The 15,235-nt window shown below is 44.5% G+C and overlaps 1 protein-coding gene and 1 non-coding gene across 7 annotated transcripts in view; both read left to right on the plus strand.

The window, feature by feature from the left end:
• The window catches only part of LOC138756962 (protein O-GlcNAcase), a 127,055-nt gene that overhangs the window by 84,771 nt on the left and 27,049 nt on the right, over window positions 1-15,235 (plus strand). For all 6 annotated transcript variants that reach the window (XM_069923480.1, XM_069923479.1, XM_069923481.1 and 3 more), the window contains 4 exons: window positions 118-222; window positions 4,329-4,897; window positions 11,418-11,592; window positions 13,259-13,315. In XM_069923480.1, coding sequence (XP_069779581.1) covers window positions 118-222; window positions 4,329-4,897; window positions 11,418-11,592; window positions 13,259-13,315 — 906 coding nt within the window. The remainder of the gene's footprint in view (window positions 1-117; window positions 223-4,328; window positions 4,898-11,417; window positions 11,593-13,258; window positions 13,316-15,235) is intronic.
• Window positions 8,751-8,856, plus strand: LOC138759685 (U6 spliceosomal RNA). The gene has a single exon (XR_011355027.1). It is a non-coding gene; the product is annotated as a U6 spliceosomal RNA (small nuclear RNA).

The following is a 15,235-nucleotide window of genomic DNA, read 5'->3' on the forward strand; positions in this document are numbered from 1 at the left end:
TGTTCCGACATCAAGGGGCAGTGGGAGAATATAAACCTGAGTGAAGCGAGGGGGTTGGAGTGGATTTGAAGAGCGGATGACTCAGGCAAATAGTTAACACCATTAACCTCTTCACAGGTCCTGATAAGGGAGCGGAGTCCCGTCCAACGTACTGCCCCAAAGAAGCTCTGAGACTGGCATTAGCTGACTGGGTAAAGGAAGTCAACAGGCCTTTGAACCCAAGTGAGTGAGTGTATGCATTGCTCAGGCTGTTTAAAGATAGAAAATAATCATGCTTTTATTGCCTGACGTGCACTTGATCTGCTGCAGTCCTTCTGGTGAACCTGCTGCCACAAATTGGCCTGAATAAAAAGGTGTGGGGAAGAAGGGAGAGGCAGGGGAGGAGCAGAGGGCAACAAGCAAGAGGTCATAGGTGGATAAGGGTGGGATGTAAGAAGAGAAAAAAAGCTGAAAGGTGATATGGGGAGGTGGAGTAGCTCTCTCAATGGAGAAAAAAGAGGGTGGGGAACTGGACGAGTAGGCAAAGAGAGAGTGAGGCAGGGGAGTGACTTAACAGAAAGCAGAGAAGTCAATGGTTGGAGAGTATGCAGAAGGAGTACAAGATTCTGTTCCTCCAATGTGCAGGTGGCATCGGTTTGGCAGTGCATGAGGCCATGGGGAGACACGGTGTGGAATTGAAATGGTTGGTGACTGGGAGGTCCTTGTTATTGGAGTGGACAGAGCAAAGGTCCTCAATGAAGTGATCTCCCAGTCTCTGATGTAGAGGAAGCCATAATGGGAGTACTGAACACAGTAGATGACCCCTGCAGATTCATATGAAGTGTTGATTTGCTTGCAAGGGCAATTTGTGGCCCGAATGGTGTTGAGGGAGGTAGTATGGGTACAAGGGAGTGATTGGTGGGAAGGGATGAGTGGATGAGGGGGTCCCAGAGGGAGTGGTCACTGTGGAAGGCAGAGAGGGGATGAGAAGGGAAGATGTGCCTTGTGCCACCTACAATATGATCCCATATTCTGGCTTCTTACTTTTCCCTCCTCCCACCTCTACAACCTACCATCTGGTGCTCCTCCCTTCCTTCCACTCTTTTCTTGAAGAAGAGTTTTGGGCCAAAATGTTTCCTATCTTCTGCCTTCCACAGATCCTCCAAAACCTTGTGTATTTAGAACTATAGCACATTACAGCAAAGAAACAGACCCTTTTGTCCTACTAGTCTGTGCCGAGCTATTTTTCTGCTTAGTCCCACAGATGTGCACCCAGTCCACAGCCCTCTATACCCCTCCCATCCATGTACCTGTCCAAATTCTTCTTAAGTGTTGACATTGAGGTCGCATTCACAACTTCAGCTGGCAGCTTGTTCCAGACACCCATCACTCTCCATTACCCATGCCCTCTGGTTTGTATCACCTACCTTCAGTGGAAAGAGCCTTTACAACTTTACCATAACATCCCAACTCCTATACTCAATACTTTGATCTATGAAGGCCAATTTTCCAAAAGTTCTCTTTACAACCCTGTCCACCTGTGACTTCACTTTCAGGGAATTATGTATCTGTATTCCCAGATCCGTCTGTTCTACCGCACTCCTCAGTGCCCGACCATTTACCATGTGTGACTTTTCTTGGTTTGTCCTTCCAAAATGCAAAACCTCACACTTATCTGCATTAAATTCCATCTGCCATTTTCAGCTGATCCAGATCCCTCTTCAAGCTTTGAAAACCATCCTTACTGTCCACAGTGCCTCCAATCTTTGTGTCATCTGCAAACTTGCTGATCCAATTTACATAAGAACATAGGAAGTAGGAACAGGAGGAGGCCAAAAATGGCCCATCAAGCCTGCTCCGCCATTCAATACGATCATGGCTGATCTAATTTATGACCTAACTCCATGACCCGAGCCTGTTTGGTGTGCGCTGAATGCAAGCCCCACTTCTTCCATCCGGATAACGTTATCAAAGCCACCACCCCTTCGAGCGTCTTAGCGTAGACTTTAAGGGGCCCCTACCATCGACCAACTGTAATAACTACATCCTTACGGCCATCGACGAGTACTCCCGCTTCCCGTTTGCTGTGCCCTGCCAGACACCACTGCCACCTCAGTGATACAGGCCCTTCACAGTATTTTCGCCATTTTCGGGTACTCCAATTCCATCCACAGCGATAGGGGGTCCTCATTCATGAGCGCAGAGCTGCAACAGTACCTTCTGGAGTGTGGTATCGCTTCAAGCAGGACCACGAGCTATAACCCACGCGGTAACGGCCAGGTCGAGAGGGAGAATGCCACCATATTGAGAGCGGTTACACTGGCTCTCCGGTCTAAAGGTCTCCCCACCTCTCACTGGCAGGAGGTTCTCACTAGTGCCTTACACTCCATCCACTCCCTCCTATGTACTGCAACAAATGCCACCCCCCACGAAAGGATGTTCCTTTTCCTGAGGAAATCCGAATCAGGAACCACTGTACCGGCATGGCTCACCATCCCTGGCCCCGTCCTTTTGCGACGCCACATCCGGCACTCAAAGAACGGCCCCTTGGTCGACCGAGTGACTCTACTCCACGCGAACCCGCTATTACGCCTACGTTGAGTTCCCAGACGGGCGGGAGGACACTGTTTCGGTGCGGGACCTAGCTCAGGATGTGGTAGACCCAGCAAACCCCCCAACCCAACCTTCCCCAACTCTTTATTCCCCAGGCCACGTGCCGCAACAGAATGAACAACAGCACCCCAACGACCCGGGCCACCCTGCCGACAATACGACTGGGGAATTGAGCGAAGGAGTGGTCGCACCCGACGAGCCCGCTGGCCTCACCACTCCGGCGACCCCAATCCCGGCGGTCACGCCGGATGGTCAGACCCCCTGACCGCTACAGTCCTGAATCTACCCTTTCCTTTCATTCTCTTTTTTTTTTCCAGGGTCAGTTCTCCAAGAAGGGGTGACTGTGATAGTACAGATCTATCACCAATGTACATAGTGTATATAGTTACAGTATCTAGACTGTGCTTACAGCGATTGGCTGAGAGCTAAGCCACGCCTACTGTCTGGGCCTTAAAGGGTTGTGTCCCTAGCCAGGTTGGATATATATATATATATATATATATATATATATATTTATATTACAGATCATTGAAATAGATAACAAACAACAATGGTCCCAGCCCTGATTCTCAAGCCTCCAACCTGAGAAACATCAACACCACCACTCTGGCTTCTCCCATCCAGCCAATGTTGAATGCAGTTCGCGACCTCACCATGAATACCGAGCATCTAAACCTTCTTGACTAACCTTCCATGTTGGGTCTTGTCAAAAGCCTTACTGAAGTCCACAAAGACAATATCCACAGCCTTTCCTTCATTATCTTTTCTTGTAACCTCCTGAAAGAACTCCATAAGATTAGTTTAACATGATCTACCATTTACACAGCCATGTTGACTAATCCCTAATCTGTCTTTGGTTATCCAAATACTTGATTATCTGAACTGTTTGAACACCTTCCAATAATTTATCTACCAGTGATGTCAGGCTCGCCAGCCTATAATTTCCAGGGTTACTTTTGGTGCATATTTTTAAACAACGGAACGACGTGAGCTCCACTCCAATCCTCACCTATGACTAAAGACATTTTAAATATTTTTGCCAGAGCCCTTGCAATTTCTACACTCGCCTCCCCCAGTATCTGAGGGAATATCTAATCAGGCCCTGGGGATTTATCCACCCTTATTTTCATTAAGGCACCAAGCACCTCCGCTTTAATCTGAATAAATTCCATGACCTTACTGCTTGTTTGTCTCACTTCCATAGACAGGTTCTTTAATAAATACTGATGCAAAAAACACATTTAAGATCTCTCCCATCTCTTTTGGCTCCATACATAGGAAACGTTGGATAGGTATATGGACGAGAGAGGTATGAAGGGTTATGGGCCAGGTGCGGGTCAGTGAGACTAGGTGGGAGAAGGTGTTCGGCATGGACTAGAAGGGCCGAACTGGCCTGTTTCTCTGTTGTAATTGTTAGATGGTTATATGGTATTATAGACTGTCCAATAGTCAATGAGAATTGGAGGAGCAAGTCTGTAGAGAGATAGCAGGCAGCTGCGATAGAAGGAGATTTTTACTTTCCACACATTGTCCGGGGCCCTCATACTGTAAAAGGGCTGGATGGCTTGGATTTTTTCAAATGTTTCAGGAAAGTTTTCTAAATTAATATATAGAGGTACCGACTAGAATTTGGCAGGCATTGCAGTGGGAGATAAAGGGAATCAATGAGGTAAGAGGAGGAACTGCCAGAGAGAACCATGGTGAGGTTAACCTTTTTGACTTGGTTCTTCTCTCAGGCAGACAGCTTGTAAAGGAGGAAAGGAAGGGAGGGCCAGTGCTCCAACCCTCTGAAGAGGGAACTCTCAATGGGAAGGTTGAACCAGGAACCAGGAGTCCAGAGGTAAAGCCGGGCTCGCAGGTTTGTGGGAACACATTGACAGAGTCGCCGGCGGCAGGAGAGACCACTCCATTACACAAAGGCCCAGACGTCAGTGTCAGGCATTGCCCAGTGACAGTCGATCAAGGTCACACAGCAAGGGAGTCCGGGCCCCAGAGCGCACAGGAAGCTCCCAGCCGAGGAGAGACTGGGTTGGCAAAGACCAGCCAGCTGGCTGACACATTCCCCAACCTGCTGAAGGTCGTGGGCGGGCCATCCCAATCAGCCGAGGAGAGGGGCCACGGCCCAGTCAACGCAAGGGGCAGCCAACATCCAATCCTGAGCCAGGACGACCTACGGCTGATGGTGGACCTGTTCCACCTGCCGTATGAACATGGCGAGGAGACCGCGTGCAGGCTGCGTGAGTTTCAGTGGCTCAAAGCCAACACCGACTGCGTGAGTGCAAACACCAAGACAGAAGGCCAGAAGGTAAGGGGGTGGGTTCAGGCGCATGAGAGGAGTGGGGTGGGGAGGAGAATAAGACAAATAACAGCAAGCAGATGATCCTGTCGAGAAAGGGGGCTCTCTAGCTTCTCAAGCACCTCTTCCCTCAGACTCTCACTTTCTCTCACCTTTTCTGAAATGTACTCATGTATTGGGTGACATGGTTAATGTAGCGGTTAGCACAACGCTATTACAGCACAGTGACCTGGCTTTGAATCCAGCACTGCCTTTAAGGAGTTTGAACCTACTCCCCTGCATGGGTTTCCTCTGAGTGCTTCAGTTTTCTTCCACATTCCAAAGGTGTACTGGGTTAGTAGGTTCATTGGTCACATGGGGTGTATTTGGGTGGCACATACCAAACCAATATGAACTGGCTGTGGAAATTGAGACAAACAAATACAATTTGATTGGGATTACAGAAACATGGCTGCAAGGTGGGCAAGCCTGGGAACTTAACATCCCAGGGTATACAATATTTAGGAGGGATCGGCAAGAAAGGAAAAGGGGTGGGGTAGCATTGATGGTAAGAGAAGGGACCCACACGATTGACAGGAAGGATATTAACTCGGAAGATGCGGAATCTATATGGGTAGAACTGAGGAATAGCAAGGGGCCGAAAACGTTAGTGGGGGTGGTATATAGGCCTCCAAATAGTAATGTGGAGGTGAGGGAAGGCATAAAAAGAGAAATTAGAGAAGCGTCCAATAAGGGAACAGCTGTCATCATGGGAGACTTTAATTTATATATAGATTGAACTTTCTTTGGCTTGGCTTCACGGACGAAGATTTATGGAGGGGTATGTCCACGTCTGCTGCAGGCTCATTGGTGACTGACAAGTCCGATGCGGGACAGGCAGGCACGGTTGCAGCGGTTGCAAGGGAAAATTGGTTGGTTGGGGTTGGGTGTTGGGTTTTTCCTCCTTTGTCTTTTGTCAGTGAGGTGGGCTCTGCGGTCTTCTTCAAAGGAGGTTGCTGCCCGCGGAATTGTGAGGTGCCAAGATGCACGGTTGGAGGCGAGATCAGCCCACTGGCGGTGGTCAATGTGGCAGGCACCAAGAGATTTCTTTAAGCAGTCCTTGAACCTCTTCTTTGGTGCACTTCTGTCTCGGTATCCAGTGGAGAGCTCCCCATAGAACACGATCTTGGGAAGGCAATGGTCCTCCATTTTGGAGACGTGACCCACCCGGCGCAGTTGGGTCTTCAGCAGCATGGACTAGCAAAATTAGTAGAAGTACTGAGGAGGAGGAATTCCTTGAATGTTTACGGGACGGTTATCTAGACCAATATGTCGAGGAACCAACTCGGGAGCAGGCCATTTTAGACTGGGTATTATGCAATGATAAGGGGCTAATCAGCAATCTTGTGGTACGAGGCCCTTTGGGTAGGAGCGATCACAATATGATCGAATTCTCACTCGACATGGAGAGTGAAGAAATTAAAACCGAGACTAAGGTCCTGAATTTAAATAAAGGGAATTATGATGGTATGAGACGGGGGTTGAGTAAGATTGATTGGGTGGTGTTTATGGGGGAGTTGACTGTGGATAGACAATGGAAAGCATTCACAGATCTAATGGAGAAATTGCAGAAATCGTTTATTCCGGTTTGGCATAAAAATAAACCAAAAAAGGTGACTCAACTGTGGATAACAAGGGAAATTAGAGACAGCATTAGGTCCAAAGAGAGAGCATATCAATTGACCAAAGAAAGTACCAAATCTGAAGACTGGGAACAGTTCAAGATGCACCAAAGGAGGACAAAGGGATTAATCAAGAGGGCAAAAATAAATTACGAAAGTAAGCTTGCGCCAAACATAAAAACCAACTGCAAAAGCTTTTATAGATATGTCAAGAGGAAAAGATTGGTGAAATCCAGAGTAGGTCCCTTGCAGTCGGAATCAGGGGAATATATAATGGGGAATAAGGAAATGGCAGACCAATTAAATTCTTACTTTAGTTCTGTTTTTACAAGAGAGGATACAAATAACCTCCCAAGGATGTTGGGAAACATAGAGACTAATGCAAGGGAGGAACTGAAAGAAATCAGTATCTCTAAGGACATGGTCTTGGGGAAATTGATGGGATTGAAGGCAGATAAATCCCAAGGGCCTGATAATCTACATCCTAGGGTACTTAAGGAAGTGGCCATTCAGATAGCAGATGCTTTAAGAATTATTTTCCAGAACTCGATAGACTCAGGATCAGTACCCATGGATTGGAGGGTAGCTAATGTTACCCCACTATTTAAAAAGGAGGGTAGAGAAAAAGCGGGGAATTATAGGCCAATGGGCCTTACATCAGTAGTGGGCAAAATGATGGAATCCATTATTAAGGATGTAATAGCAGAGCATATGAGTAGCAGAGAAGGGATCGGACAGTCAACATTTACAAAAGGTAAATCGTGCTTGACAAATCTATTGGAATTCTTTGAGATGGTGACAGGTAAAATAGATGGGGGAGAGCCAGTGGATGTGGTGTACCTGGACTTCCAAAAGGCCTTCGATAAGGTCCCACATAAATGACTGGCATGCAAAATCAAGGCTCATGGGATTGGGGGCATGGTATTGATGTGGATTGAGAACTGGCTGGCAGATAGAAGACAGAGAGTTGGGATAAACGGCTCATTTTCTGAGTGGCAGGCGGTGACCAGTGGGGTGCCACAGGGATCTGTACTGGGACCCCAGCTGTTCACAATTCACACTAATGATCTAGATGAGGTGATTGGATGTAATATCTCCAAATTTGCAGATGACACTAAGCTAAGAGGGGTTGTGTGCACGGAAGAGGGGGTCAGGAAGCTCCAGTATAATTTGGATAAATTGGGGGACTGGGCAGATACATGGCAAATGCACTAAAATGTGGATAAATGTGAGGTTATCCACTTTGGTAATACAATCCAGAGGGCAGATTACTATTTGAATGGCAATAGATTGGGAGACCTAGGGGTTCTTGTGCACCAGTCACTGAAGGCGAGCATGCAGGTACAGCAGGCGGTTAAAAAGGCAAATGGTAGGTTGGCCTTCATATCAAGAGGGTTTGAGTATAGGAATAAGGATACCTTACTGCAGCTGTACAGAGCCTTGGTGAGACCACACCTGGACTATTGTGTGCAGTTTTGGTCGCCTTATCTGAGGAAGAATGTTCTTGCAATGGAGGGAGTGCAGAGGCGATTCACCAGGCTGATACCTGGAATGGCAGGAATGACTTATGAGGAAAGATTGCACAAATTGGGATTGTACTCCCTGGAGTTTAGAAGATTGAGAGGGGATCTCATAGAGACATATAACATTCTGGCAGGACTGGACAGAATGGATGCAGATGGGATGTTTCCAAGGATGGGAAAATCCAGAACCCGGGGCCATGGTTTGAGGATAATAGGCAAACCATTTAGGTCCGAGATGAGGAGGAATTTCTTTACCCAGAGGGTGGTGAATCTGTGGAATTCATTGCCACAGAGGGCAGTAGAGGCAGGTTCATTAAATCTATTTAAGAGGGAATTAGATCTATTTCTTCAGTATAAGGGAATTAGGGGTTACAGAGAGAAGGCGGGGATGGGGTACTGAACTTTAAGATCAGCCATGATCTCGATGAATGGCGGAGCATGCTCGAAGGGCCAAATGACCTACTCCTGCTCCTATCTTCTATGTTTCTAAGCTGTATCTTTAAATTAAATTAAATTTTTTTAAATCAATTCCCATTGATTCAGTATATAATTGCCTTGTATTTCTGGTTCTTTTGCCAATTATCTTAAATCTGTCTCTGAATACCCTACTTTTGTCACGGGAAACATCTTCTGCTCAATTATTTCTTCAGAAACCTTCATCATAATGAATATTATATCATGCTCATTTCGGCAGCACATATACTAAAATTGGAAGATACAGAGAAGATTAGCATGGCCCCTGCGCAAGGATGACACGCAAATTGGTGAAACGTTTATATTTAAAAAAGAAATGAGTATTTTATCTACCTTCTTTGCTCCATGGGCAAAGTTCCATGCTCCTCCTCCATAATTCCTCATCTCTGGGTCCATATACAAATCCATTTTTTCCTGAAAGTGGCAACCCACGCATATGGGTTGTGAAGAAGGCATATGGCTGGGGCATAGAATATAAGAGTTGGGACATTATGTTGCACCTTTGTGAAATATTGGTGAGACTGCACTGTGTGCATTTCTAGTCTTCACGCTAGAGGAAAGGTGATTGTGCTGGAGAGAGTGCAGAGGAGATTCACCAAGATATTGCCTAGAATGGAGGATTTTAGTTATGCGGAGATTGGATAGACTGGGCTTTTTGCCCTGGAACAAAGTAGACTGAGGACTGACCTGATAGAAGTAGATGAGGGGCAGAGATAGGGAAGATGACACTAGTTTATTAAAAAATAATTATTTATTAATCAAAATAAGTCATACAATCAAAATACGAGTAAATACATAATATTTTTCCCATATAATCCCCCCACCCCTCCCAACCCCCCTCTAATCTAGCCCAAAAGAAAGAAAGGAAAAAGGATGGAAGAGGAGATCAACTTACATAACAACCATCAACTATTGCCATGGTTTAGTGCAACCCCAACAACTGTGGGGAAAAAATCTACTACAAATGCAAACCCATATATCTCATATACAGGCTCCAAACTGTAACAAAGAAAAGATAGTTATTATGTAAATTATACATTATTTTTTCCAATGGGATACAAGACCTCATTTCCGAATGCCACCATTGAATACTCAAATCAGTCTCATTTTTCCAAGTAATTGCTGAACATTTTCTAGCCACAGCTAATTCCAATCTCAAAAAAGCAATTTGAGATTTACCTAATTTTAACTCCAAACTCAATTTCTTAATATAACCCAATAAAAATACCATAAGATCAAGTGAAATTTTAAATTTAAATAAAACTTCTAAAAGTTCCTTAATTCTATTCCAAAAAGGTCTCACTGTTTCGCATAACCAAGTAGAATGCAAGAAAGAGCCAACTTGCTTATGGCATCTAAAACATAAATCAGAAGAAATAAACTTATATTTCCTTAACTTCTCAGGAGTTGAACATAACTGATGAATAAAGTTATAATGAACCAATCTATACCTGAAATTTACAATTTTAGTCATTCTATCCTCACATATAGCCATCCAATCATCTTGAGAAATAGTTATAGATAAATCTTTTTCCCATTTTAATTTAGATTTATGAATTTCTGGCTTAGGCATCACATTCTGTAATAAAGCATACATCTCAGATATAAATCCTCTCTTACCCCCTTTGTAAGTAAACTTTCAAATTTAGACCACCTAGGCAACCGTAGTGTATGCCCACCAGGAATTGATCGCAATGCATCCCTCACCTCTGTAACAGTAAAAAAGCATCTAAGTGCTTAATATCTGTATCCCTCAAAGATGGTAAAGCCAAAAAGGTATCAATTTTAATGTTATCTTCCAATACTTCAGAAGTATACAGTTTCACTTAAACAAATTTCATCATTAATTTCCTGAGGTTTATAAGTAATTAGCAAGTTACATCTAATCGCATTTTTTGTCCTAGAAGCCTGTTCAGTCTTTAATTGCCATGCTAATACTTTATGGGATTTTTCACCCAACTCATAATAACACTGTTTAGTCCTCTGCAATAAGTTCTCAAATGATTTATACCGCAATTTCAAATTAATTAAACAGACTTTTTTAGCTTCCATAGAATCCCGCTGTAGATCTTTTTCCAAAATCTCTGTCTTTCTCTAATTTATTAGTCTCAGCCAAATGTTTTTTTTTTAAATTTTAGCTGTATAACTAATAATCTGTCCCCTCAAATAAGCTTTCAAAGCATCTCATAAAACAAATTTACAACCAACCAAGTCAACATTTATTTTCATAAACAACTGTATATGATCCCTCAGAAACTTAATAAAATCAGGGTTTCTCAACAGCATAAAATTAAATCTCCATCTACACTCATTCTCCAGTATCTCAGAACCAGTACAGGTAATTAACAACAGGTAGATGACACTTGTCACAAAAGGTTTGCTTCCTGAAAAAAATTGGGGGATTATGATAGGCAACTTCAGTCTTCTGCCACTTCGCCCATGATCAAAACTAAGGCAAACATCTCTGCAAATGCTTCCACAATTCCTTCCTTAGCTTCCCACAAGAACTGAGCTCAGGTGCACTCAAGGTTGCCAACATCTCCTCCCTCGTGGTGCTTAGAGGGTTATGGACCAAAGGTTAGGATTAGCTTAGGTGGCCCTCTTGGTTGGCGTGGATGAACTGGAGCAAAGGAGTGGGGAAAATAATATGTTAATTCTTTGAGAAAGGGGGTAGGGTCGGTTAATTGTCAGAGAGAGGGTTGATTATTGAATATCAGATGTTGATAGGGTGTATTGTTGGTTGAGGGGGAATGAAGAGGAGGAGTGAGATGATCAAGAAAGAGGATTGGATGGAAGAGTTGGTGATGCAGTCATTGATGTGTGAATGTTGCCCTGTGATATGCTCCCCACTGTCCTGACTTCCTCCTCCAGGCAGAACAGTGGAGAACACGTGCACAAGCATTCCAGCGTTGGTGCGATGGGATTGTCCAACTCTACTGGCAGTTCATGAGAAGTTCCAACAGGGCGATCGTCTACGACCTGTACCCTTATCTCTGGGACATCAGGAACACGCTCCTTGTCGTCAAAGCTTTTGTTATGTGGCTGGGTGAGTGAGAGGCTCCATTTATTTCTCACTATGAGGGTTAGGCTCCAGTCGAGTGAAAGATGAGTTGGCATTGGCCACTGGGAGGTGTTGGCCAGCTTCAGAGCTGCACTGACCTCCATGTCTATCATTCAAAAAGATCTGCAGTCAAAAAAGTCAGATCCCACAGTTACACAACCTGAACCTAGTTAAGGAAGCTTCTCCCAGGTCCTGGAGCCACATTGTCTGGGTCTGCCACCCATCCAGGCTCTCTCCTGGATTGTCCCATGGTCTGAACCCTTCCGTCTGCCAGCAGTACCTCCCCCAAGATCTCTGTCTGAGAGCTCTTGTCTGGCTGTGATCTTTCTTGGACCTCTTCCAAAGACTCTCACATAACTCCACCTGCCTAATGCTGAGAGCATGTGGTCTCCCAGTGTTCTATGAGTAGTTTGACGAGTCCTGGAAATCCCCCCACTTAAATGGGAATTATCTTTCTTAACCTCACAAAAGCCTTTGAGTTTCTCAATTGAGAGTAAATGTAGTATCAGCCTCAAATATGCTGTTTCAGTTCATCTCCATCGAGGAGATGGAGGTTGATTCCAGAAATGATGGGATTAATTTATGAGGAGAGATTGAGTAATCCAGGACAATACTCACTGAAGATGAGGGGAGATCTATTAGAAACATATTAAAACATGAAAGGAAAAGAAAAAAGATGGAAGTGGGAAGGTTGTTTCCAGAAGAACTAATGGTCATAGCTCAAGATTTGGAAAGTATATACAAGACAGAGATGAGGAGGAACTGCTTCTCCCAAAGAGTACTGATCTGTGGAATTCTCTGCTCAAGGTAACAATGGATGCAGATCGAAATTTTTTAAGAATCGGGGAATTAAAAGGGTTGTGGGAAACAGGTGGCTAAGTGGAGCTGAATCTACATCCAGATCAGCCATGAACTTATTAAGATCAAGTTCAAATTTATCGTCAGTGTACACAAGTGACATCATTTTAAAACCCTGAGATTTTTTTTTCTGCAGGCCAGTCAGAATTTCTAATCGGTGGTGTAAACTACTCAAGAAAAAAAATGCGTACAAAAGAGAGAAACGTAAATAAACTCTGCAAATGCAGAATTAGTATTCAGTAATAAATAACGTGCAAAGTAAGAATCCTTAAATGTCTCTAATTGAATTTGTTGTTTGGGAGTCTGATAGTGGAGGGGTAGCAGCTTTTCCTGAATAGTGGTGTGAGTTTTGTGGGACCTATACCTCTTTCTTGATGGCAGAAGCAAGAATAGAGCGTGTCCTGAGTTGAGTTGTGAAGCAGGCTCACAGGCCAGATAACCTGCCCTGCTCCTATTTCTATGTTGTTTTGTTCTACATCTGTGGAATGATGGTCAGCAAGCTACAATTGTCTCAAGCAGAGTTCATCAATGATCAACCCAACACTCTTTGGCCGTGTACTTACTTAGGACTCGTCCATCAAGATGGTCACTCATTCCAGTGTCTCCATGGACAGGTCATATTCATGGGCAGATCAGACCTGTACAGATAGTGTTGAGGAAAATAGAGAGATAGATCTTTGGATTTGATGGGGTCTGTTGTTGGGGAAACCTTTAGTCATTATTTGGAAATACACTATTGATAATTCTGCTGGTCATTACAAACTCTTGTTGATCATTAATTCCATCTCCTCAGATGGCCGAATTGAGAAGAACACTTACTCCTTTAATTCCTGGATGAACTGCTTCCAGTGTGAGTAGTAGTGTTTTAATCACGTGGATAAGGAGAATGAGTTTATTGTCATACACATTGTACAAAGTACAGAGGCACCTAAATTCTTTTTGTGCGTTCTCCCCGTGTCTGCATGGGTTTCTTCCAGGTGCTCCGGTTTCTTCCCACCATTCAAAACGTACAGGGGTTGTAGGTCATTTGGGTGTAATTCGGTGGCTCGGGCTTGTGGACTGAAAGGGCCTATTCCTGTGCAGTATATCTAAATTTAAAATCTAAATTAAACATGGATAATAAATACAAAAATAGAGAATTAATAGATCTTCACAGTTACCTCAGTGCAAGAGGAAAAAAGAAAAGTGGTGTTACCACAGTGCAGACATTCCTGTTGTGAGCTGGAGCAGCCTGTGACTATTGTAATAAAGGGTGGCTCAAGGTTACGATCATAAACCAGGAACTGGATGATGCAATGGTGCTGGCTCCTGAACTCGAAGAGACCTTTGGGGCAGCATGGTTAACGTGGTTAGTGCAATGCTATTCTCTGGCACTGTCTGTAAGGAGTTTGTACATTCTCTCCGTGTCTTCATGGGGTTCCTCTAGCTGCTCTGGTCTCCTCCCACCCTTCAAAGCATTCAGGGTTTGTAGGTCATTTGGGTGCGATTGGGTGGCACAGGCTCATGGGCCAGAAGTGCTATATGTCTAAATTTAAAATATTCTCAAAAGTTGAGAACCTGTCACTGAGTAATGCCCATTTTCTGATGCCGACTGACGTTGGGTCACCTTCATCCTCGCTGGCATTCCATGCAATAGAAACTTGAAGTCATTCAGCTTACGCTGACTATGTCCACGCTCACACCAGGTCCCAATCATCATTTACTCTGTGCACATTGGCACCCAGGAGCTAATGGCTAGAGAGATCATTTCTTACACTCATTTGTGCAGCCCTGCATTGGTTCACCCCCTCCTCCAGTTCAACGTTTGTTCTGTGCTCATCCAATTCTGATTCCATTGCTCCACCAATAGCAGCCCTGTCTTAAGCTACCAGGAATTCCTAGAATCCAGGGCTATGATTTGATAATGAAGGCTGAGCAGCCAAGGCTAGCAAACACCATGCCATTTTATCTTAAATATGCTTTTACCAAGGTTGGGAAACACATAACCATGTCGAAAGAGAAGTTCAAGTCAAGTCATTTGTTGTCACCTGATTGTACAAATGCAACCTGACGAAACAACGTTCTCTGGTCCTTGGTGCAAAACCGCAGACACGCAACCAGACATTACAAACATACAGACGGAAAATACACACACAGGACAAGTATTCCATCTATACAAATAACTAAATAAATATGAGCGCCTTGGATGGTTAGTGTGAGCGGTTCCTTTGGTCTTTCAGCATTCTCACTGCCTGTGGGAAGTTAAAATACTGAACTATCAGAACCAGCAAACATCTTGGAATTACAAGATCTACAAGATCTTACATCTACAAGATCGTGAGAGGCATAGATCAGGCAGACCGCCAATGCCTTGTTTCCAGGGGAGGAAGAGACAACAGCAGGGGAAATCTCTGCCAAGTGAAGGGAGCAAAGTTGAGGGTAGATGTCAAGAGTAACTTTTACACAGAGTGGAATGCCTTGCCAGGGGTGGTGGTGGAGGCTGAAACACTAGGGGCTTTGAAGAGACTCTTAGACAGCCACATGGATGGAAACTCAATGGAACAGCCCATTTGGAAGTTTGGAGCCATTCCTGAGTAAAACAAGAAAGTCTACAGGACACTGCGATTGCAGTTAATGCACAAAAGTGCTGGAGAAACTCAGCAGATCCTGCAGCACCAACAGGATGACGAAGAGATATAAGGCCTGAGCCCTTCGTCAATAAAAGCAGGCAGGTGTCTGAGTAAAAAGGTGGGGGGAGGGACGAAGGGGACAGGGGGAGAAGCTCAGGTCA

Source organism: Narcine bancroftii, chromosome 3 (assembly GCF_036971445.1).
Source record: "Narcine bancroftii isolate sNarBan1 chromosome 3, sNarBan1.hap1, whole genome shotgun sequence".
In the NCBI taxonomy this organism is placed as follows: domain Eukaryota; kingdom Metazoa; phylum Chordata; class Chondrichthyes; order Torpediniformes; family Narcinidae; genus Narcine; species Narcine bancroftii.